The 20041-nt window shown below is 33.4% G+C and overlaps 2 protein-coding genes across 2 annotated transcripts in view; one reads left to right on the plus strand and one right to left on the minus strand.

Annotated features, from left to right (window-relative positions):
* LOC127705243 (glycine receptor subunit alpha-2-like) overlaps positions 1-10770 on the plus strand; it is a 36958-nt gene extending 26188 nt beyond the window's left edge. Inside the window, exons 6-9 of the mRNA XM_052209582.1 lie at positions 2005-2087; positions 4330-4473; positions 7127-7503; positions 9138-10770. Of these exons, the coding sequence (XP_052065542.1) occupies positions 2005-2087; positions 4330-4473; positions 7127-7503; positions 9138-9278 (745 nt within the window). The 3' untranslated portion in view covers positions 9279-10770. The remainder of the gene's footprint in view (positions 1-2004; positions 2088-4329; positions 4474-7126; positions 7504-9137) is intronic.
* Positions 10771-18063: 7293 nt separating this feature from the next.
* The window catches only part of LOC127705483 (polycystic kidney disease protein 1-like 2), a 40105-nt gene continuing 38127 nt past the window's right edge, over positions 18064-20041 (minus strand). The window contains exons 7-8 of the mRNA XM_052209801.1: positions 18948-19421; positions 18064-18080 (exon numbers count right to left, since the gene is read on the minus strand). Coding sequence (XP_052065761.1) covers positions 18064-18080; positions 18948-19421 — 491 coding nt within the window. The remainder of the gene's footprint in view (positions 18081-18947; positions 19422-20041) is intronic.

Consider the following 20041-nt stretch of genomic DNA (forward strand, 5'->3'; position numbering starts at 1 on the left):
CATTACATATATGTAGAGTTGGCAGGGTTGACATATCAAAGATTCATAAATAATTATAAGATATAATATAATCTCAGACTCAGGGTGATTTCTTTATTATTTCATTTTGTTAAGGATGTTCGCTCCTCTTGTTTTTGAATTTTTGTCAGATATTCGGAATCCTCTGGTTTTATCCATGTAGTACCATAAAAAAAATTGCCCACTAACGCCTGCTTTTCTTTCCATAATTTGATTACATATAGTTCAAAATGTCATCTTATAAAATCCTTGTTATTTTTTCATCATTTTTGAAAGAAAAAAGGTGCCAATGTTAAATGTATGAAAAATCTAGAGAGAATTATTTCCCGCCAAATTTTCAATGGCTTATATCTCGAAAACAAGCACACAGACCCTTCATTTTTTTTCTTTATTTATATATTATCAATTTATTACAGTCTTTTAAAAAGCTTGTTATTTTGAAACAGAGTAGCGAACATCCTTAAGCCATTTTCTCAATTCTTCATGGACACGTAGCATAATCAGATGATTGAGGATTAGAATCCAATGTATGCTCTTTTATTTAGAATAATTGCCATGTACTTTTATTTACTTAATTCAATTACTAATTAACCCCTGTTGTGACATAAACATGATTGTTGCAAAATGTTCAGATTAATACATACTTTGAAATAATGTAATATTTTTTTCACTAAAAATTCATTACAAAACTGTAGTGCTACTATATACAATAAAATTTGAAACTTTAATAAACAACAAATAACCAGCTGTAATTAATTGGACTTTTTCTACTAATTTATAATTTTGATAGGATATAAACTTTCTTGTCGCTAAATTTGTCTTCTTGTCGCTAATTTTTTCTTCTTGTCACTAAAATTCTTCTTGTCGCTTATTAGTGAGACCGGTTTAGTAGTTATGTAGTACTTCCAAACTAGTCACGGTTAGTACCATAATTTTACAGTACTAGATTTGTACTATCAATTTCAGTTTTGTACCTCCGTAGTGTAGTCTTATGAAGGTACAATAAATATAACAAAGTACATAGCTGAAAGTGTAATTATTTAAAAGCATACTGGATTGGTACGAAAATGGTTTGTACCAAAAATGTACTACGCATTAAAAGTATAAAACTGTTCCTATTAACGTGAAGTACTAATCCAGTAGTGTGAAAGTATGGTACTGAAATAGTACAATCACTTCCAAGTACTAAGAAAGTACTACATTCTTTATGTGTGTTTTCAGTTCTTCAAAGGAGTAAGTTCGATAGGGCCCCGATTATTAAGGTCAATGTTACAAGATGAAAAATGTTTTAAGTTGATGAAAAGACGGCTTCAGAAAATCAAATGGTCGTCTCCTTATAGCTTAGAATATTAGACAATTAGGTTCTTATTTAATACTATTCACTATCGTCTTTTTTAGATATTGTTCCCGAAGTTTTTTTAATATATTTGGACTTGAATAAAATGAAACAGAGAGTCGAAAGATGCCAAATGGATATTCAAACTTATAAGTCGAAAGATGCCAAATGGATATTCAAACTTATAAGTCGAAAGATAACAAATGGATATTCAAACTTATAAGTCGAAAGCAAACACACGATCAAAAGACAAACAGCAATATACAAAACACAAAAAGACTGAGCAACACGAACTTCACTAAAAACTGGGGGTGAAAGGCGGACTTCAACAATGGACAAACGTCTTAAACATAAATGGTCCCGGGTTTACAAAAAGAGCCTATCTAATGTATGAAGATCTGCACTCAATACCAATTCTCTAAACGACAAAAATATAAAGATATATAACAACTGTTACAGTATAATTCGTCAAATATTAAACTCAAAGTACTTAAAGTTTCTATTAACATGATTTTATCCGAGGCCTGCGTTTAAATATTGTTTATGATAATTATAAACACTTGAGAAGTTAAGTAAATGTAATAGTTATTTTTCTAGTTATTTTTGTGATTTTGATTTAAGACCCAAACTTACTGGTTATTTTTTTCCAGAATTTCCTTGAAAGCATCTTGTCCCATGGATCTGTACAAATACCCTATGGATGAACAGACATGTTCATTGTATCTTCAAAGTTGTAAGTATATAACTGAATATGTATTTAAGAATTGAATGCTCCTTTTTGTAAATTTATTGAAGTGCAAAAGCCTTGACAGAAGTACATTTTGTATGAAGCGCTTCATTCTAAAAAAATCTGCGCACTGTCAACGCTTTTACAACCCTATAAAATTACTAAAAGAAGCATTTAATACTTATAATTACGTATTTTTGCTAGGATCATGACAACACGCCTTCTATCAAGTTTTTCTTTTATTTACCTCTGCACTTTATTGTGGAAGCTCGTTTCATCATGAATGTTACATTTTATTTTGAAATTTTGAAATGAAGGTTAATTTCAAAATGACGCGAGATTGCTGTTAGCCAATCAAAATAACGTATCATAATGAAACCTACATGTAATGTGATTATAAGTAAATGATCCATGGAATGTATGCATATATCCTGTAATCAGTCAATTATTGTACAGATAACAAGTAATCATCGAATACATTTTTGCTGTATTTGTAAAGTATACATTTAACGTCACAGTTCCGTTTGGATTCTTCCTCATAGTCGTTGTTAAAGCCATGTCGATTTCTATGTAAAATTAAAGGCCGAAAAATGGATAAATGTACTTTGCCAGAAAATAAAGAATTCCTTTGCGGTTGCATCGAAACAAGAGAAACGTTCGACAAACCTTACTTATCGTTCTACAGTATATTTCCCTACAATTCTCATATGTGACCCGCCATGACATTTACAGGCTTATCACGGTAATCATTTTCAAAGTTAATACTTGACATGTATATTAACCAACACCAAAGGGTGTGTCATAATGTATTTTACAACTTCCTAGGTCAAAGGTCAAGGTCAAAAACTTTTCATTTAGTTGACAACCCCATGTCCTATGGTGAAGATCATGTCCGCTCTATATCTCAAGAACCGTTATGATTTCAAAGTTTATACTTGACATGTATAAAAATTAACACCAGAGGGTGGGTCATAATTTATAATGTACAACTTCCTAGGTTAAAGGTCAAGGTAAAAACACTTTGGTTTCAGTTGACTACCCAATGTCCAATGATAAAAATACAACAAATTGTGTCCGCTCTTTATCTAGAGAACCGTTATGATTTCAAAGTTTATACTTGACATGTATATTAACCAACACCAGAGGGTGTGTCATAATGTATGTACAACTTCCTAGGTCAAAGGTCAAAGGTCAAAAACTTTGGTTTTAGTTGACAACCCCATGTCCTATGGTAAAGATCGTGTCCGCTCTACATCTTGAGAACCGTTATGATTTTAAAGTTTATACTTGACATGTATATACACCAACACCAGAGGGTGTGTCATAATTTACGTACAACTTCCTAGGTTAAAGGTCAAGGTCAAAAACTTTGGTTTCAGTTGACAACCCCAGGTCCAATGATAAAGATACAAATTTTTTACCACACATTATTCACAGCGGGGCCCACAGAGATGGCTCCCATCTAAATGATATCTAGTTTTTTCATGATTTGAGGAAATTTGATTTTTATAATAAGATATACAAAACAAGTAGATTTTTTACGTAAAATCAATGATTTAGGTTAAAATCCAGTTTAGAATCGCGTAATGTAAAGAGTAAAGAGCACACTATTTACCTATTAACGCATTTCATTCATAAAAAGCGCAAAGGGGGTGGGGGTGGGGGGTGATAGATACAAAATCTTGTTCGATGTATTGCTTGCTTTCAAATCCAATTGGACGCGTAGTTTCAGAGAGGAGTATTGATAAAAAAGAAACATTTCTAGAACCAGTTGTGAAGAATTGATTGCTTGTTAATTGCGCAACAACGTCCAGTAACAAATATTTTAAACATGATTGAGTCGCGGAGAAATACCTAGTTTAAAGTGGATGAAATGACTGAAAATCCTGTGACATGTATTGCTGAAATATTTAAGTTGACACGATAAAAACAGATACGTCCAACACACAAAAAAAAAAAAAAAAACAAAAAAAAAACAGAAGTTTACTCAAAGATAAAAAAAATACTATTAATGTAACATACAAGTGTATATAACTCATTTTCCGCAGAACGAATTTTTATTTTAGAAAACTTGAAGTAGAAGGATTTAATGTTAATACTAACTATAATTTCATTGATGTTGTAAAGAAAAGAAAAAAGCCTGAGAGCATGCTTTTTATTATCCATTTAAGGAAATCTTTATTTACATTTTCTTTTTATAGAATTAATTTTACCCATAGTAATTGATTCTTTGTATTATTTTTGGCAGTTGCTTTTACAACAAACGGAATAGTATTTAAATGGAAAAACGATTCGGCGGTTCAAAAAAGTAACAGATTTGAATTACCACAATTTCGATTGGTTGGAAATGACACATTGGAATGTAATGAAAGCTATGGAACAAACGGAAATGGTACGTTTATCATGCATGTAATTGTCAACTTGATATTTTCATTGAGCGATAAACAATTATCAATTTTCGGAAGATACGTGCATTGGACAAAACCCAAGACCCTGATGGATCATATAATATATATCCAACAGTATGCCTGGTGTACCCTTTAATCATAATTGAAGCAACATTGTTTTACTTTATTCTCTTCTAATCGTATAGTGGTTCTATTTGTTCCATGTTTTGAGGTTTACTGGTTCTGATTATTCTTGATTCTGTGTGATCCTGGTTGTGAGTAATCAAGGTTCTCGGAGGGTTACTGGTTCTGATTGTTCCTGTTTCTGTGTGATCCTGGTTCTCAGTGTTTCTGGTTCCTAGCGTTCCTGGTTCTAATTGTTCCAGGTTCTCGGAGGGTTACTGGTTCTGATTGTTCCTGTTTCTGTGTGATCCTGGTTCTCAGTGTTTCTTGTTCCTAGCGTTCCTGGTTGTGAGTGTTCCAGGTTATCGGAGGTTACTAGTTCTGATTGTTCCTGTTTCTGTGTGATCCTGGTTCTCAGTGTTTCTGGTTCCTAGCGTTCCTGGTTCTGATTGTTCCAGGTTCTCGGTGGGTTACTAGTTCTGATTGTTCCTGATTCTGTGTGGTCCTAGTTCTCAGTGTTTCTTGTTCCTAGCGTTCCTCGTTGTGAGTGCTCAGGTTCTCGGTGGGTTACTAGTTCTGATTGTTCCTGTTTCTGTGTGATCCTTGTTCTCAGTGTTTCTGGTTCCTATCGTTCCTGGTTTTGAGTGTTCCAGGTTCTCGGTGGGTTACTAGTTCTGATTGTTCCTGATTCTGTGTGGTCCTGGTTCTCAGTGTTTCTTGTTCCTAGCGTTCAAGGTTGTGACCCTTCCTTGCTATGCTATTTAAGTCAGAACTGAACGCAGCCATCCGAATATCAATCAATCTATATCGTAATGGTGTTTTTGATGGAAATTAACAGTTTTTGGTATACTATATATTGTTTTCATACTTTGCTAATAATCGTTTTAATGCACGACTTATTGTACATTTCCGTTTTATAACACAAAATCCGATATATGATTATTTTCTTAGAAATTCCCCGTTTATAGTTTAAGAAATTACTCAGAAACTGAGGTTTTAACTCCTTCAAGCAAAGTTGACCTTAGATTAATTTGACTATACTTTTTGTCCCTTTTGGTTATATAGCTCATAACGTTTCAACGTATTTATGTATCCTTTGCTTTGAAATGATGGTTAATCTGGAAAGTGCTTCGGACGCACGACATTTCTAAAGGTTTTTTTTTCATTTATAATACTATAAATTGTATATGTCAATTTATCAAAAAATCTAAATAAACACAACATCTAAGGATGTGGTCATGTCAGGTTTAGGAATGTTTGTCAGATGTTCGAACTCCTTGGGTTTTTTCCTACGATACAGGGTAAAATATTTTGGCCCATATCACCCACTTTTCTTTTCATATAAGACTTCAGTAGCTCATAAAAGGTCATTTACCAAAGTTTAAGCAGATTCTAGATTTCTTTTCTTACGATTTGAGACCAAAATAATGCCGATGCTAAATATAAGGTAAAAGTCCGAGTCAGCCTTTTCTCGACATTTTTACAAAAATAAATATCTCGAAAAGGAGTTCCATAACCAATATTTTTAGCTTCTTTTGTTCCTTAACTAAATTAATGCTCTTCTGATTTTAAATTCCAGATTTTTTCAATTTCACCTATATACATAATTACATCCTTAACACACAAAAAGGTGGGATGTTTAGCTGGCTATAAATAAAATTGAGAATGGAAACGGGGAATGTGTCAAAGGGACATCAACCCGACCAAAGACCAGAAAACAACCCAAGGCCACCAATGGGTCTTCAACACAGCGAGAAAATCCCACACCCAGAGGCGGACTTCAGCTGGCCTCTAAACAAAAATGTGTACTATTTTAGAGAAAATGCATGGACGTCACACTAAACTCCGAAACATATAAATGAACCAAATGAAAATAAAAAAAAAAAACACACACGAGACTTACAAGACTTACAAAGACCAGTGGTTCCTGACTTGGTTCAACCCACTATTTTCTTCGGAAAATGTCTGTACCAAGTCAGGAATATGACAGTTGGTTTTAACTCGTTCCGTTGATTGATGGCGTTTGTTTTGTCAGTTTTTATGGATCTCCCCTTTTTGAATTTACCTTGGGTTCGGAATTTTTGTTATGCTTTTTAAAAACACAATTGAGCAACAAGAAACTCAACTAGTAAATCCTTTCGATTTGGCAGGAAAGTTGCTCGTGTTCATCGAGTCACACCCGTCGCGTCCTTCATGACATGCCAAAACTCGTGACATGTCAAGTTCACTAAATGTCTACAAGGAAATGAGGAAGGGTTTGAGACTTCGAAAATAAAGAACATATCCGAAAGTCATCTGTGACACAGATATCAAATAACGGCCAAACAAATCATGATGGCGTACGTGATGCCATCCGTATAATTATCCCAGAAATAACTTCAATTTTCCATATTTCACATTAACCTCTTCTCGTCCTGAATATGCATGTAACATTTGCCGCTAGACGTTAAACATGTAATTATTACTTGTTAAAATAAAGACTTTTTACCATTGCCTACATTTTATTAACCATATCCATGTATTCTGTTTTTACAGCAACATTTAGCTGTATCCAGCTCAATCTTCATTTCATGCGGAACATTGGTTATTATATGATACAGTTTTTTGTACCTAGTGTGATGATTGTTTTACTGTCTTGGGTCTCGTTCTGGTTGACGATCGATGCTGTTCCGGCACGCATTTCGTTAGGTATTCTCACTGTTTTAACTATGACGACACAGAGATCAGCGGGTACTGCGTCACTTCCGAGAGTATCATATATTAAAGCGATAGACGTTTGGATGGGAGCTTGTTTAGTGTTTGTATTTGCTGCGCTATTAGAATTTGCATTTGTAAACGTAATGGAACGGCGACAGATCAGACGAGTTCAAAGTGTTCGGCTCAAAGGGAATGGAGAAAGTAAACCTTGTCTGGTAGGTATATTCCGACGACATTTCCCTGTAAAAATTCTAGTATAAACCTAAAGAGATATATCTTTATAAACATTAAAATTACATTTGTACTCTGATTAAATTTCAAGCCGCCTGTTTAATAGTCATTTTTTATACAAATTTGGAAAATGAGATATTTTTTTTTAGACTAGGCTGCATGAATGTCTATTTTTTAGTTTTCCTGTACCGCTTTTTTACAATATTTATGAGTCATTACATTTCTGTTCAAGCTGCCTTTTGAAGGATACAATGTAATTCATTTATGCTAAATGCAATGTCAGGTCAATCTTTTTACAAATCCTCTTGACCCCACCCAAATATCAAACGGTCGTCCCCTAACAGCAAAACATCAATATTCATTTTACGTATTAATATTACTATTAAGTGTTGACGTAGATGCTACATCTTGATGTAACTGTTACGTATTTGTATAACTGTTAATGTAACTGTTACGTATTTGTATAACTATTAATGTAACTGTTACGTGTTAATCTAACTGTTACGCGTTAATGTAACTGTTACGTGTTAATGTAATTGTTACGCGTTAATGTAACTGTTACGTATTTGCATTACTGTTTATGTAACTTACGTGTTTATGTAACTGTTACGTGTTAATGCTACTGTTACGTTTAAGTATTACAATTTACTGATGGATCGACAAAAAATATAAACATGATAAATAAAAGAAAAGAAGACACACAACAGTCAACAAAACAATTATACACAAAAAATAGAGAATAAGCAATAAGAACCCCATCGAAAATCGGAGATGAACACAGGTGCCCCTGGCGGAAGAGCAGGACAAGCTTGCCACTAGTGGCAGCATGACAACTGAAAACCAAATGATAAGTTGACTCCCTCAATCCACAAGAAACCTCATGCTAAAGAACGCGTCCGTTATTGTGTGCACGATGCGGGAATATTAAGCCAAGTCCGGTTAGAATAGGAATCACGATCCCTGTTTGTTTAAGGACCCTTCCAAAAACTATTTGAGGGGGACGTATTAAGCCTGATCCAAGGCACAATATCTGAAAATATCCGCCTGATCTAAGGCTCAATATCTAAAAATATCCGCCTGATCAAAGGCGCAGTATCTTAAACTTTCAGCCTGAGCTAAGGTGCAATAACTGAAAATATCCGCATAATCTAAGTTAATTATTAGTGTTGTTCGGTCACGAGTTGAATATATTTCGATACTTGAATTCTTTGATTAGTTTTTCTTTTTATTACATTAACAATGGGATTTTTATTGGAATTAAAGTAGAAAATGTACGCATTTATAATTTGCTCTGATGCGACGTCATCGATAACGTCTTGACAACACCTATTGTTGTATCACGTCAGAGGAGTGAAATAACCGAATTTATTTCACTGGGAAATCACGCTACATCATTGCAACCAATGTAATAACTGCAAATATCTGAACCACCATTAGTTTTCAGTGGCAGTCAAAATCCCTTTCTTTGTCTTTGTTGACTATTGTTAATTTGTTTTCGTCTAGAATATACATGAAATATTTGCCACTTGACGTTAAGCAGACAACACATAGAAGGCAGTCAATTATCAGTACAGTTATTCTAATAATTACTATTTAGCAAATATATTTTTTATCACAGGATGAATTGGAAAGGAATATTTACAAGCCACCAATGACTGGTCACAAGAAAGCCAAGACAATAGACAATGTTTCACGCGTTGTATTTCCTATATCTTTTATATTATTTTGTGCTGTGTATTGGGTGTATTACGTGATGTGAGAACAGGAAGCCAATCAAATTTGCATATTTATATTTCGATTGGATACATTAAATAAACGGGGTTTTTAAAAAAGGAAAACTGCATGAACACGTTCTCAATGCGTACTACTGCTGAAGTTTTCTAACAAATGTAAATGTCTGTCTTGTGTTACTTAACAACGAAGTTTATTATTTTAAGATTCGAGTTTAAAAGACGTGAAATATAAATATTAATAACATAAAATTAATATGCAATTTTTCAAAATTGAAATGATAAGTATGTGAGAAAATTAACAAAAGGAAAACCTATGACTTAAGATGATGGGTTTCATAATATGAAAATAAGGAGATGTGGTATGGTTTCCAATGAGACAGCTATCCATCAAAGTTTAAATGAAGTGCATGGATGTAAGTTATTATAGGCAACCGTTCGGCCTTCAACAATGAGAAAAACCCATACCGTATAGTTGGCTTTAAACGGACCCGACATGAAAAATATGAAACAAATCAATTGTGAAAATTAACGGCATAATTTATAACAAAACAATTTACAAAAAATAAATACATGTATGACAGACATGAACCAACAACAACCATTGAATTACAGGCTCCCGACTTGGGAAAAGCACATGTAGAATGAGGCGGGGTTAAACATATTTGCGGGTGCATATGTACACATTACATTTCGTATAAATATCATTATGTTCAAAATAGAACTTTATTAAAGTACGAGTTTCTTAACGTTGTATGGAAAAATAAGATCATTATTAATGTTAATATCAGCACATATTAATTCAAACTTCTGTTGATATAATCAAATTTGTGACACACGCATGAGTAAATCTATTATTGATTGAATTATCAACCATTATAATAAGTTTGTTTGAAAATTCAATTCTATATTCTTTAAGGCATTTTCTCTATTCTTTATAAATTTTGTCCATTATTCTCGATTCTTTATATTTTGCCCCCTCCCTTCCCCCAATATTCTATATTCTTTATTTTTTGGCCTTTTTTTCTCTCTATTCTTTATTTTATTTACCCATTTTTCTATAGCATTGACCCATTATTGTCTATTCTGAAAACCTTATCCAGACCATCAGACATACCTACAAACATAAATAAGTTAACAAATCTTAATTTAAGTGTTCAATTTCAATGGCAAAACAGATTAATGCAAAACTTTAGTTTTTCAATCAAGTAGAGACAACTCGGAGTAGAACATCATCCCACAAGACCTACACATTTGAATAGGACAAGAATTAATAATTTAGTATAATAGCTATTTCACTGATCATTAGGAAATCATGATTTTGAAATATATTGTTGTGTTGAATAATTGAAATATGCCTATGTATGAATTTCTGAAATCAGACGATTAGCTGTAATATATACGTCAATGAGACAGCAAGCCAACCAAACAACTACCATCCCTTATTTTATATTTTTATTACTTTAAATATGTGCTAATTATTATTTAAATGTTTGTAAATAAAAAAATAATGACACTGAATCGTATTTTTATATTCTCGAGTCTCTCTGGCAACAAACCCAGAATGAAAAATAATGCAATCATGTTAAAGCTCCTTCTAAGAACATATTTCGTAGATTTGATAATAGGAACAAAAGGTTATGTTGACTCGAGGGACACAGAACAGATAAATAATATAATTGAAACCAAATAAAAATCAGGACATTAGACTTCAAGCAGAATGTGATATGCTATATACATAAGTTAAAAATAAATTTAATGAAAGAAATCGATTGCAAGTATAAGGAATATTTTGAAGATATCTCTAGATATACAGGTAGCATCCAGTCTAGCTGCTGTGATATGTCCAAATAAAAACCAGTTTAAAATTTCTGAAAAGTTACACAACAGAAATCCAGGTATTTCAGAATGATAAATATGTGGATGCAATAACACACCAGAAATGAATAAAGATAAGAGAACACGTTTTGTGAGATTAACATACCATTCACCAGAATTAAAGACAAATATACCCAATTTTTGATCAGAAAACTTAGGTACCATAACTGCACGGGATATTTTGATACCAAGGTGTGTACTAATTATTGATCAGCAAACTTAGGTACCATAACTGCAGGTGATATTTTGATACCAAGGTGTGTACTAATTATTGATCAGCAAACTTAGGTACCATAACTGCAGATGATATTTTGATACCAAGGTGTGTACTAATTACTGATCAGCAAACTTGGGTACCATAGCTGCAGATGATATTTTGATACCAAGGTGTGTACTAATTATGGCAGATGATATTTTGATACCAATGTTTGTACTGGTTATTGACCAGCAAGGTCAGTTCAATGTCATAGCTAAAGGGAATATGTCAATTTTAAGTTACTTCCGTTCGTCACAGCTTGATGATCAAGTTAAAATTTGTAGGAGTTGCTTCATTCCTGGTGAAAAGTTATTACTGTCTTGGTTCGAAGGTAAGAAACTTTTCACTTGTGCATCTGATGAATCAAATTAATTCACGTCGACTTTATGTCATAACACATTGTTTTGTATGACATTGATCAAGTTGTTGTAACCGGATGTAAGAAAGACGCCACCGTCATCGATCTGGTATCCTTAAACCTGCAGGGTGCAAGTTCCATGTACAAGGATTTTGTTCAGGTGTTATTCGTTTACACGAAAATATTTGGATTGAAAATAAGAAAAATGCTCATATCATTGTTTATATGAATGCTGATGTTCTAAAAGCATTATAAAGAATGTTTGATCCCCGATTCATTTCCACCAGCCAAGATGGCATTATGTACTACACAGATTTCAGTAGCCGCAATACCTACGCTTTGACAACATACGGAAAAGAAATAGTGTTTTATAACTCAAGTCTTGACCATACACGATAGGCGACATAGGTAGCAAAATACAGTTAGGAAAAAAAAAAATAATTACCCTCATAAATTTTACCATCCCCTTTTCCTTGCTTTTTTACAAATTAAGCTGACTGTTTGTGTCTTAAATGTTCGTATGTATGTAATCATTGTCGTCCGAAGATTTGATTTCCAGTAGTTGAAATGGTGAAATATAATTTCATTTTGGTGTATCCATGGAATCAATCTGCATTTATTTGCTATAAGATATTGCAAAAAGGGATGTGAAGATGTCACATATTCCATCAAAAGGTGTTTAAAAGTAGAATTTCAATACCTTGGAGTGATGCCTTTCTAAAACTGTTTACATATGTTTATCAAGAGATCAGACAATTTCATTTGTGTTTCGTCTCATTTTTTATGTGTGACAAAATATTACCTCCCCTGAAAACACAGAATTCTTGATCTTTTCAATAAAATTGAGAATGGAAATGGGGAATGTGTCAAAGAGACATCAACCCAACCATAGTGCAGACAACAGCCGAAGGCCACCAATGGGTCTTCAATGCAGCGAGAAATTCCCGCACCCGGAGGCGTCCTTCAGCTGGCCCCTAAACAAATATGTTTACTAGTTCAGTGATAATGGACGTCATACTAAACTCCAAATTATACACAGGAAACTAAAATTAAAAATGATACAAGACTAACAAAGGCCAGAGACTCCTGACTTGGGACAGACCCAAAAATGCGGCAGGGTTAAACATGTTTTTTGAGATCTCAACCCTCCCCTATACCTCTAGCCAATGTAGAAAAAACAAACGTATAACAGTACGCACAGTAAAACTCAGTTTAAGAGAAGTCCGAGTCCGATGTCAGAATAGGAAACAAAAGAAAATAAACAAAATGACAATAATTCATAAATAACAACAGACTACTAGCAGTTACTGACATGCCAGCTCCAGACCTCAATTAAACTGATTGAAAGATTATGTCTTCATCATATGAATATCAGGCACAATCCCTCCTGTTAGGGGTTTAGTATTATACCGTCATAAAATATATGAGAAGAACACGTGTCATGCCAACAACTGGTTTTAGAATAAATATGTTTAATTCCGACGCAAAGACCCTATAAGTGAATCAATATTAAAGCCAAAATATGCAATCTTTAATGACCTGACAACAGTATCGTAACTATATCCCTTCTTAATGTTTGTCTCGTTTTAACAGGGACGCTATTAATCATAAATTCACAAGAAAAAGTTTTGGTAAATAGTAGCAATAAAATGTAATGGAAATAAAAACAAAATTTTCATTTAATGTTATCATTTCCCTCCTAAAGTAGCAAACGACGAGTACAGCAGGCGGCTATAGGAGCTTTGTGTAAAATTGGTTTAAAATGTTGCTATGCAAATAAATTTCAGAAGTATCAACTTCAAATTATATTTTTACTGGCCGAATACCTCTCTGGATCACGACAATTATCCGTATATGTATGCAGCTAAATCAGAGTAGTTCAGGGAAAAAATTCAATGGAATCGATTGGTAAAGATTAACACTTTTAAAATTAAGTTACTAAGCAAATTCAAACGGACCTTATCCCGATGTAAACTCTGAAAGTGAATAGATCGAGAAGACCACAAAACACAGAAATCGAGACGTTTTCTTAAAATTGCATAAAACATAGTAAAATATTTTAACGGATAACTTATTTTATATAAAATTGAGAATGGAAATGGGGAATGTGTCAAAGAGACAACAACCCGACCATAGAACAGACAACAGCAGAAGGTCACCAACAGGTCATCAATGCAGCGAGAAATTCCCGCACCCGGAGGCGTCCTTCAGCTGGCCCCTAAACAAATATATATACTAGTTCAGTGATAATGAACGCCATACTAAACTCCAAATTGTACACAAGAAACTAAAATTAAAAATAATACAAGACTAACAAAGGCTAGAGGCTCCTGACTTGGGACAGGCGCAAAAATGCGGCGGGGTTAAACATGTTTATGAGATCTCAACCCTCCCCCTATACCTCTAGCCAATGTAGAAAAGTAAACGCATAACAATACGCACATTAAAATTCAGTTCATGAATATTTATCTTTAATTTATTAACTTGCACATGTACAGACATGCCTTTTAAATTGTTATATTCACGAAAACACAAAGTTTCTATATGGAAAATACACGTGACACGGTGTACTCGAAAACTTAAGACGTGAAAATAGGTATATTTTGGGAAATTGTAACATGCTAGGGACTATGTGGAACACCAAGAAAATGTTTGACCTGAAAGATCTTTAGATTTTGTATGTGAATTTTTTAATCAATATGTAAAAAAGATTCACATTTTATAAATTTCAGTTCCACAAGCTTCTAATGCAAAATTATCTCCGTAAATAATAAACATAAAACATCGTGTCATTGTATTTATTTTTCTTATAACACAGGCTAACAAACAATTTCTTTAAAATGTACGATTGTTGTTTAGAAAAAAACTTTTGATCAGTATCGTCATCGGCATTTTTTTTACTGTTGATTTTCTCGACTTTTTCATAAGAAGCCACAGGTAAGTGATAAACTATTACGGTAAATCTGTCAATGTTTATGAATACAATGAGTAATGACTCTAAATAATCTTCGTTAATAAATGTATACTTATTTGATTTTAGAATTCATGCTTTTTGAAAGGTTTCCGTTTGAAACCCGCTCTGCTGAAGTAATAAGCATATAGTTATACACGAAGCAGAAAGAAGTTTTGTCTCGCTTTTGGGTAGATAATAAGATTTTTGGTGGACGTATATGTACTTTGGAGCCTTGTCCATTTATAGACGTTCTATCAAAATAATTACGTACATACGTTATTTCCGTTTTGAAATTTTAGCCAATATACTTTTTGTCGGTCAAACAATTTAGAACAATGTGATTTCGTAGGGTAATAATATGCTTACTAAAGGATTTATACATTATTGGGTTTCACACTTTTGGGTTTACAAAATGAAAAATGATACGACCAAAGAGAGGCAACTCTAAGATTTATCTTCTTGTTTTTCCATGTACATCTTTTAGATTATCAAACATATAATATTTTAGATACTATCACCTTTATTATCACATTATTAAGCACAAATGATATTTTAAAACTTTTTAGAAGATTCAAGCCTAAGATATTTTAAGGATTAATATGATTTTGAAATTTATTTATATAACATGTCGTACATAAACGACAATGTATCATAAACTTTTAAACTTTGGTTGGTATTAATACACATGTTTATTTACTACAATATATATTCATACGTTTAAAATTGAAATATATTGTATTTTATGTACTTGTAATAAGTTGTACTTGAAAACAAACATATCATCTATCTACTGACAGTTGATTAATTTGATCCGCTAGAAGTGCTTAACTGGATTTTCCTTTATCAAGAAATCTCAAACCGAAACATTTGATAGCAATTGATGTACCAGACCAAAACATACGAAATTAAGGATAACTCTGACTGAGTGAGTTTGAACCTTAGTTTCTCAATACCTTCCTAATTTATCAAGGGGCCTCGGTGGCCGAGTGGTCTAAGTAGTTACTACTGTAATCACTACCAGTAAACACTGAGGTTGTGAGTTCGAACCCCGCTCGTGCGGGTGCACTCGACTCCAATCTTAATTGACTAGGATTGTCAGTTTTCCTATCGAAGGTCGGTGGTTTTCTCCGGCACTCCGGCTTCCTCCACCAATAAAAACTGGCCGCCGAGAAATAGCCCAAAAGTGGTGCTTAAAGGTGGCGTTAAAACACCAAAAATCAAAATCAAATCCTAATTTATCAACAGAGAATTTACAAAAACTTGAAAAAGTTTTTTTCTAAATCATGTAAGTATCGAAAAACTGTCTTTTTTAATTGATTATGCCCTCGGGGCCTAACAGTCAACAGGCATTGGTATCGCACAAGTGTATGCAAATGAATATATCACTTGATTAATTTCGTGCGTCCGAAGCGCTTAACTGGATTTAAAAGAGGGACGAAAGATACCAGAGGGACAGTCAAATTCATAGATCGAAAACAAACTGACAACGTCATGGCCAAAAATAAACAGACAAATAATAGTACAGATGACACAACATAGAAAACTAAAGACTAAGCAACACGAACCCCACCAAAACCTGGTTGTGATCTCAGGTGCTCCAGAAAGGTAAGCAGATCCTGCTCCACATGTGGCACCCGTCGTGATTTACCTTCATCAGGAATGCTCAAACCCAAACATTGGATAGCCATTGCTGTATAATACCAAATACACGAAGAGCAATATGAAAAAGAGGTTAACTTTGCCTGAGTGAGTTTGAACATTAGTTTCTTAATTTATCCTCAAGTGGTGTTGACCCATTGCTAGTTTAATTAAAATACCACTTAATTCCTTTCGTGTGTCCAGTTTCCTTTTCAAGCATACCCGATGAATGTAAATACATTAAAGAGCTTGAAAAAAATTGTAAAGACTTATTGTTAACTTCATGTACTATATATCTATAATTTAATTTTGGATGTAACGCGTCTTCCGATTGGCTGACGTTGTTTTGTTTATCAGCTCATAGACATAATTTTGTCATGTGACCTTGACGTCATCAACGTTTTTTCATGATTTACTCCGGTTTAAAATGGAATAAAGGATTAAATTATAAGAAATGACTGTAATATTTTTTCTGTCTATTCGAAATAACATAAAAAATGTGGTGCACACTTTAAAATAACCCGCTACGCGGGTTATTCATTGTGCACCACATTTTTGATGTTATTTCTTCATAGACAGAAAAAATATTACAGTCATTCCTTAAATAACTTAATTGTAAATTTACCGTATTTTAAAAAAAGGAAGTACTTTTAAAACTGACAAAACCAAACGCTCGACTTAAACGACTAACTGGAAAACAGCTTTCATATTCCGGACTTGGTACAAGCATCTTCCGAATAAAATATGCATATATGACGTACTTTAGAGATATTCAAATTCATTTTAGTCATGTTTGACGTAAAAACACCCGTTACATCAAATTCAAATAAACTTTGAAATAGAAAAGAATTTTTTTCTAGCTAAACTCACTAATATTGCTTTCTGCAGACAATTAAAACACAGATATGAGAATAAACTTACAGATGACGACGGATATGATTCAATTGTCGTATAAACAACAATCCCCTCCTTCTTTCCTCGAATGTGACCTGACTAATTAGACTTTACCGAAAAAAGTAAAATCACAAAAATACTGAACTCCGAGGAAAATTCAAAAAGGAAAGTCCCCAATCAAATGGCAAAATCAAAAGTTCAAACACATCAAACGAATGGATAACAACTGTCATATTCCTGACTTGGTACAGGCATTTTCTTATGTAGAAAATGGTGGATTGAACCTGGTTTTATAGCTAGCTAAACCTCTCACTTGTATGACAGTCGCATCAAATTCCATTATATTTTGTCCGAGTTTGTACTTACATGAGCAACACGACGGGTGTACCAGAGTACCCAAGATCGCCCCAATTTTTTTTATGGGGCTTGTTTTACACAGTCTATATCTTTATATGTTGTGTAGTATACCGTTTGACTTTTGATCGTTCATTCAGTTTGTTTCCATGGCATTGTCAGTTGTTTTCGACTTATGAGTTTGAATATCCCTTTGGTATCTTTCGCCTCTCTCTTACTCTGTGTTTAAGTTTATTATTGATCGTTTCGGAGTATACTTCATAAAACAACCTTCTTTAATGCCAAAGTATTAGTAATTGACGACCCCAATTCCACAGTTCATTGAATAGGACATCAGATAGTGCAATCAGACCGATCGTTTTCTTGTTTGAAATTTTTTTACTTTTGTCATTTCGGGACCTTTTGTAGGTACCATGCGATATGTGATTTGCTCCTTGTTGAAGGCCGAACACAAACAAATCAGCCAGATTTATGCCATATTTTTCAAAAGCCATCTATGCCTGGGGTAGAAAACTTTATGAACATCAACTTTAAGAAAATAACCATATATATGGCATTGATTTTTTGAAAGTGTGGTATTGGAGTGGCGATTGATAAAACTCAGGCTTGCAAACTAATTAATTTATTGTACTATCTAAACATTCTTCTGATGCTGCCCACTAAGTACTTTATCATTAATGATAACAGGTCATCTTGTTTTACTCCTGTTTGCCTTAAGGATTTCTGAGCATTTATTACAATGACGGTAAACATATTCATTAAACCAAACACAAATATAAATACGAACAAAACTATAAAAACAGGACCTAATTCAGGATGAAATTCAATATATTGATTAAAATTGACTATCCTGAACGTACATTCTATAAGGACCATAAAACTGTCCCCGAATGATTTGTAACCAGATAATGAAGCGCCAAACAACAAATGTCCACAACATGCAAACGCTAACAACGAAATAATATAGATAAAAGCGAAATATTTTAAGGGTTTGTTTACATGTTCCATCATTGAAAATAGATATTTCAATTTCTGATTCAGCATTAAAAGTTTCAGTAGTTTTATCATTATAATTACGGTTAATAAAGCCAAAATGTAAAATAATATGCAATCCCATAGTATGGCAAGACTAAAATTAATGTAGCTGTCTCTACCATGACTTCTGTACTGCTGGATTATGTGTGTTATCATTCTAAATCTCTCTATAAAAATCGCCATTGAAGTATAGCACAATATTAACATGAACATGGAAAGTTTGTTCCAAAATGTTCTAAAGTATATTTTTAAACCGACCAGTCTTATCCTTTTTATCTCAATATAAGACAGGAAAATCGTCAAAAGAAAAAATATAATCTCAAACACCAAACTGGTAATTTCTTTACTAGTGGAGTAGTGGGATAAAGGTGTTGTATATATCTGAAATGATTTCGTTAGTGTACCTGGGTTGCTATACTCAAAAACGATCATAACTGAACTATACATGTTAACATTAGGATTATACAACACGAATTCTATAAAGACAGCTCTTGTTCTTTTGTCAATCCATGACTTAAGCATTAACTCTGAAATCTTTAAAACAGCTGAAGGACCTGCGTTCATGTCAACCAAATAGCCACCCCCACCATATATTGCACGCTCGCCTAGATATGGTACAGACTCTAAGTCCCAAGCATTTTGGTAGGTCCATTCATCAGTGGATGATACCCGTTGTGACTGAATCTGCCAGGACTTGTTGTAATTGTCATTGTCATCATTTATCGTGTTCAAAGAAGACGTACATTCCATGCCAAGATTGTCAAAGCCAAATAGTTTCTTTAACTTATCTGGAAATTTACAGCTGTCTGAAAAAAATAAATGTGTTTATGAAAACTTGTTAGATCTTAAAATAACCGAATAGTCAATGATAAACACATATCTGTATTCCTATGTACACTTTGCCCGAAATAGTTTGAACTTTATGCCAAAGTGAAGAATTTTGATTATCAAACTACATCCTTTCAGCATGTATAATAATTTATTATGTATACAATAAAGCAATCATTTGCCATCCATATCATCTTTTTCTTTCCAAATATTCTCATTTTTAAATGGCCATATTTCAAAAACAAGGACATACATGTAGACCAATACATTATCATTTGAAAAATACTTCACGAATGGTTTTGATGTTATCCTGCCAAAAGTGTGAGTTTGCATTCAAACCACATGCAAGTACCAGAAGAAGGAGAAAAAAAAGGGGGGGGGGGGGGCTGGGGAACTAATCGTATTATTACAAGTCACGTTGAAATGCCAGATTTAGATTGGTTTATAAGAGGGAGATATTTTACTTTATCCCATGGCTAAGATTCTATTACTTTTCACGTAGATGCTTTATAAATTTGGATAGACTTTGTAATATGTACCACCACCTAATCGGACCCGGTCAAAAAAGAACATACTGGAAAGTAGTACATATTTAAAC

This window comes from Mytilus californianus, unplaced genomic scaffold (assembly GCF_021869535.1).
Source record: "Mytilus californianus isolate M0D057914Y unplaced genomic scaffold, xbMytCali1.0.p SCAF_6, whole genome shotgun sequence".
Classification (NCBI taxonomy): Eukaryota; Metazoa; Mollusca; class Bivalvia; order Mytilida; family Mytilidae; genus Mytilus; species Mytilus californianus.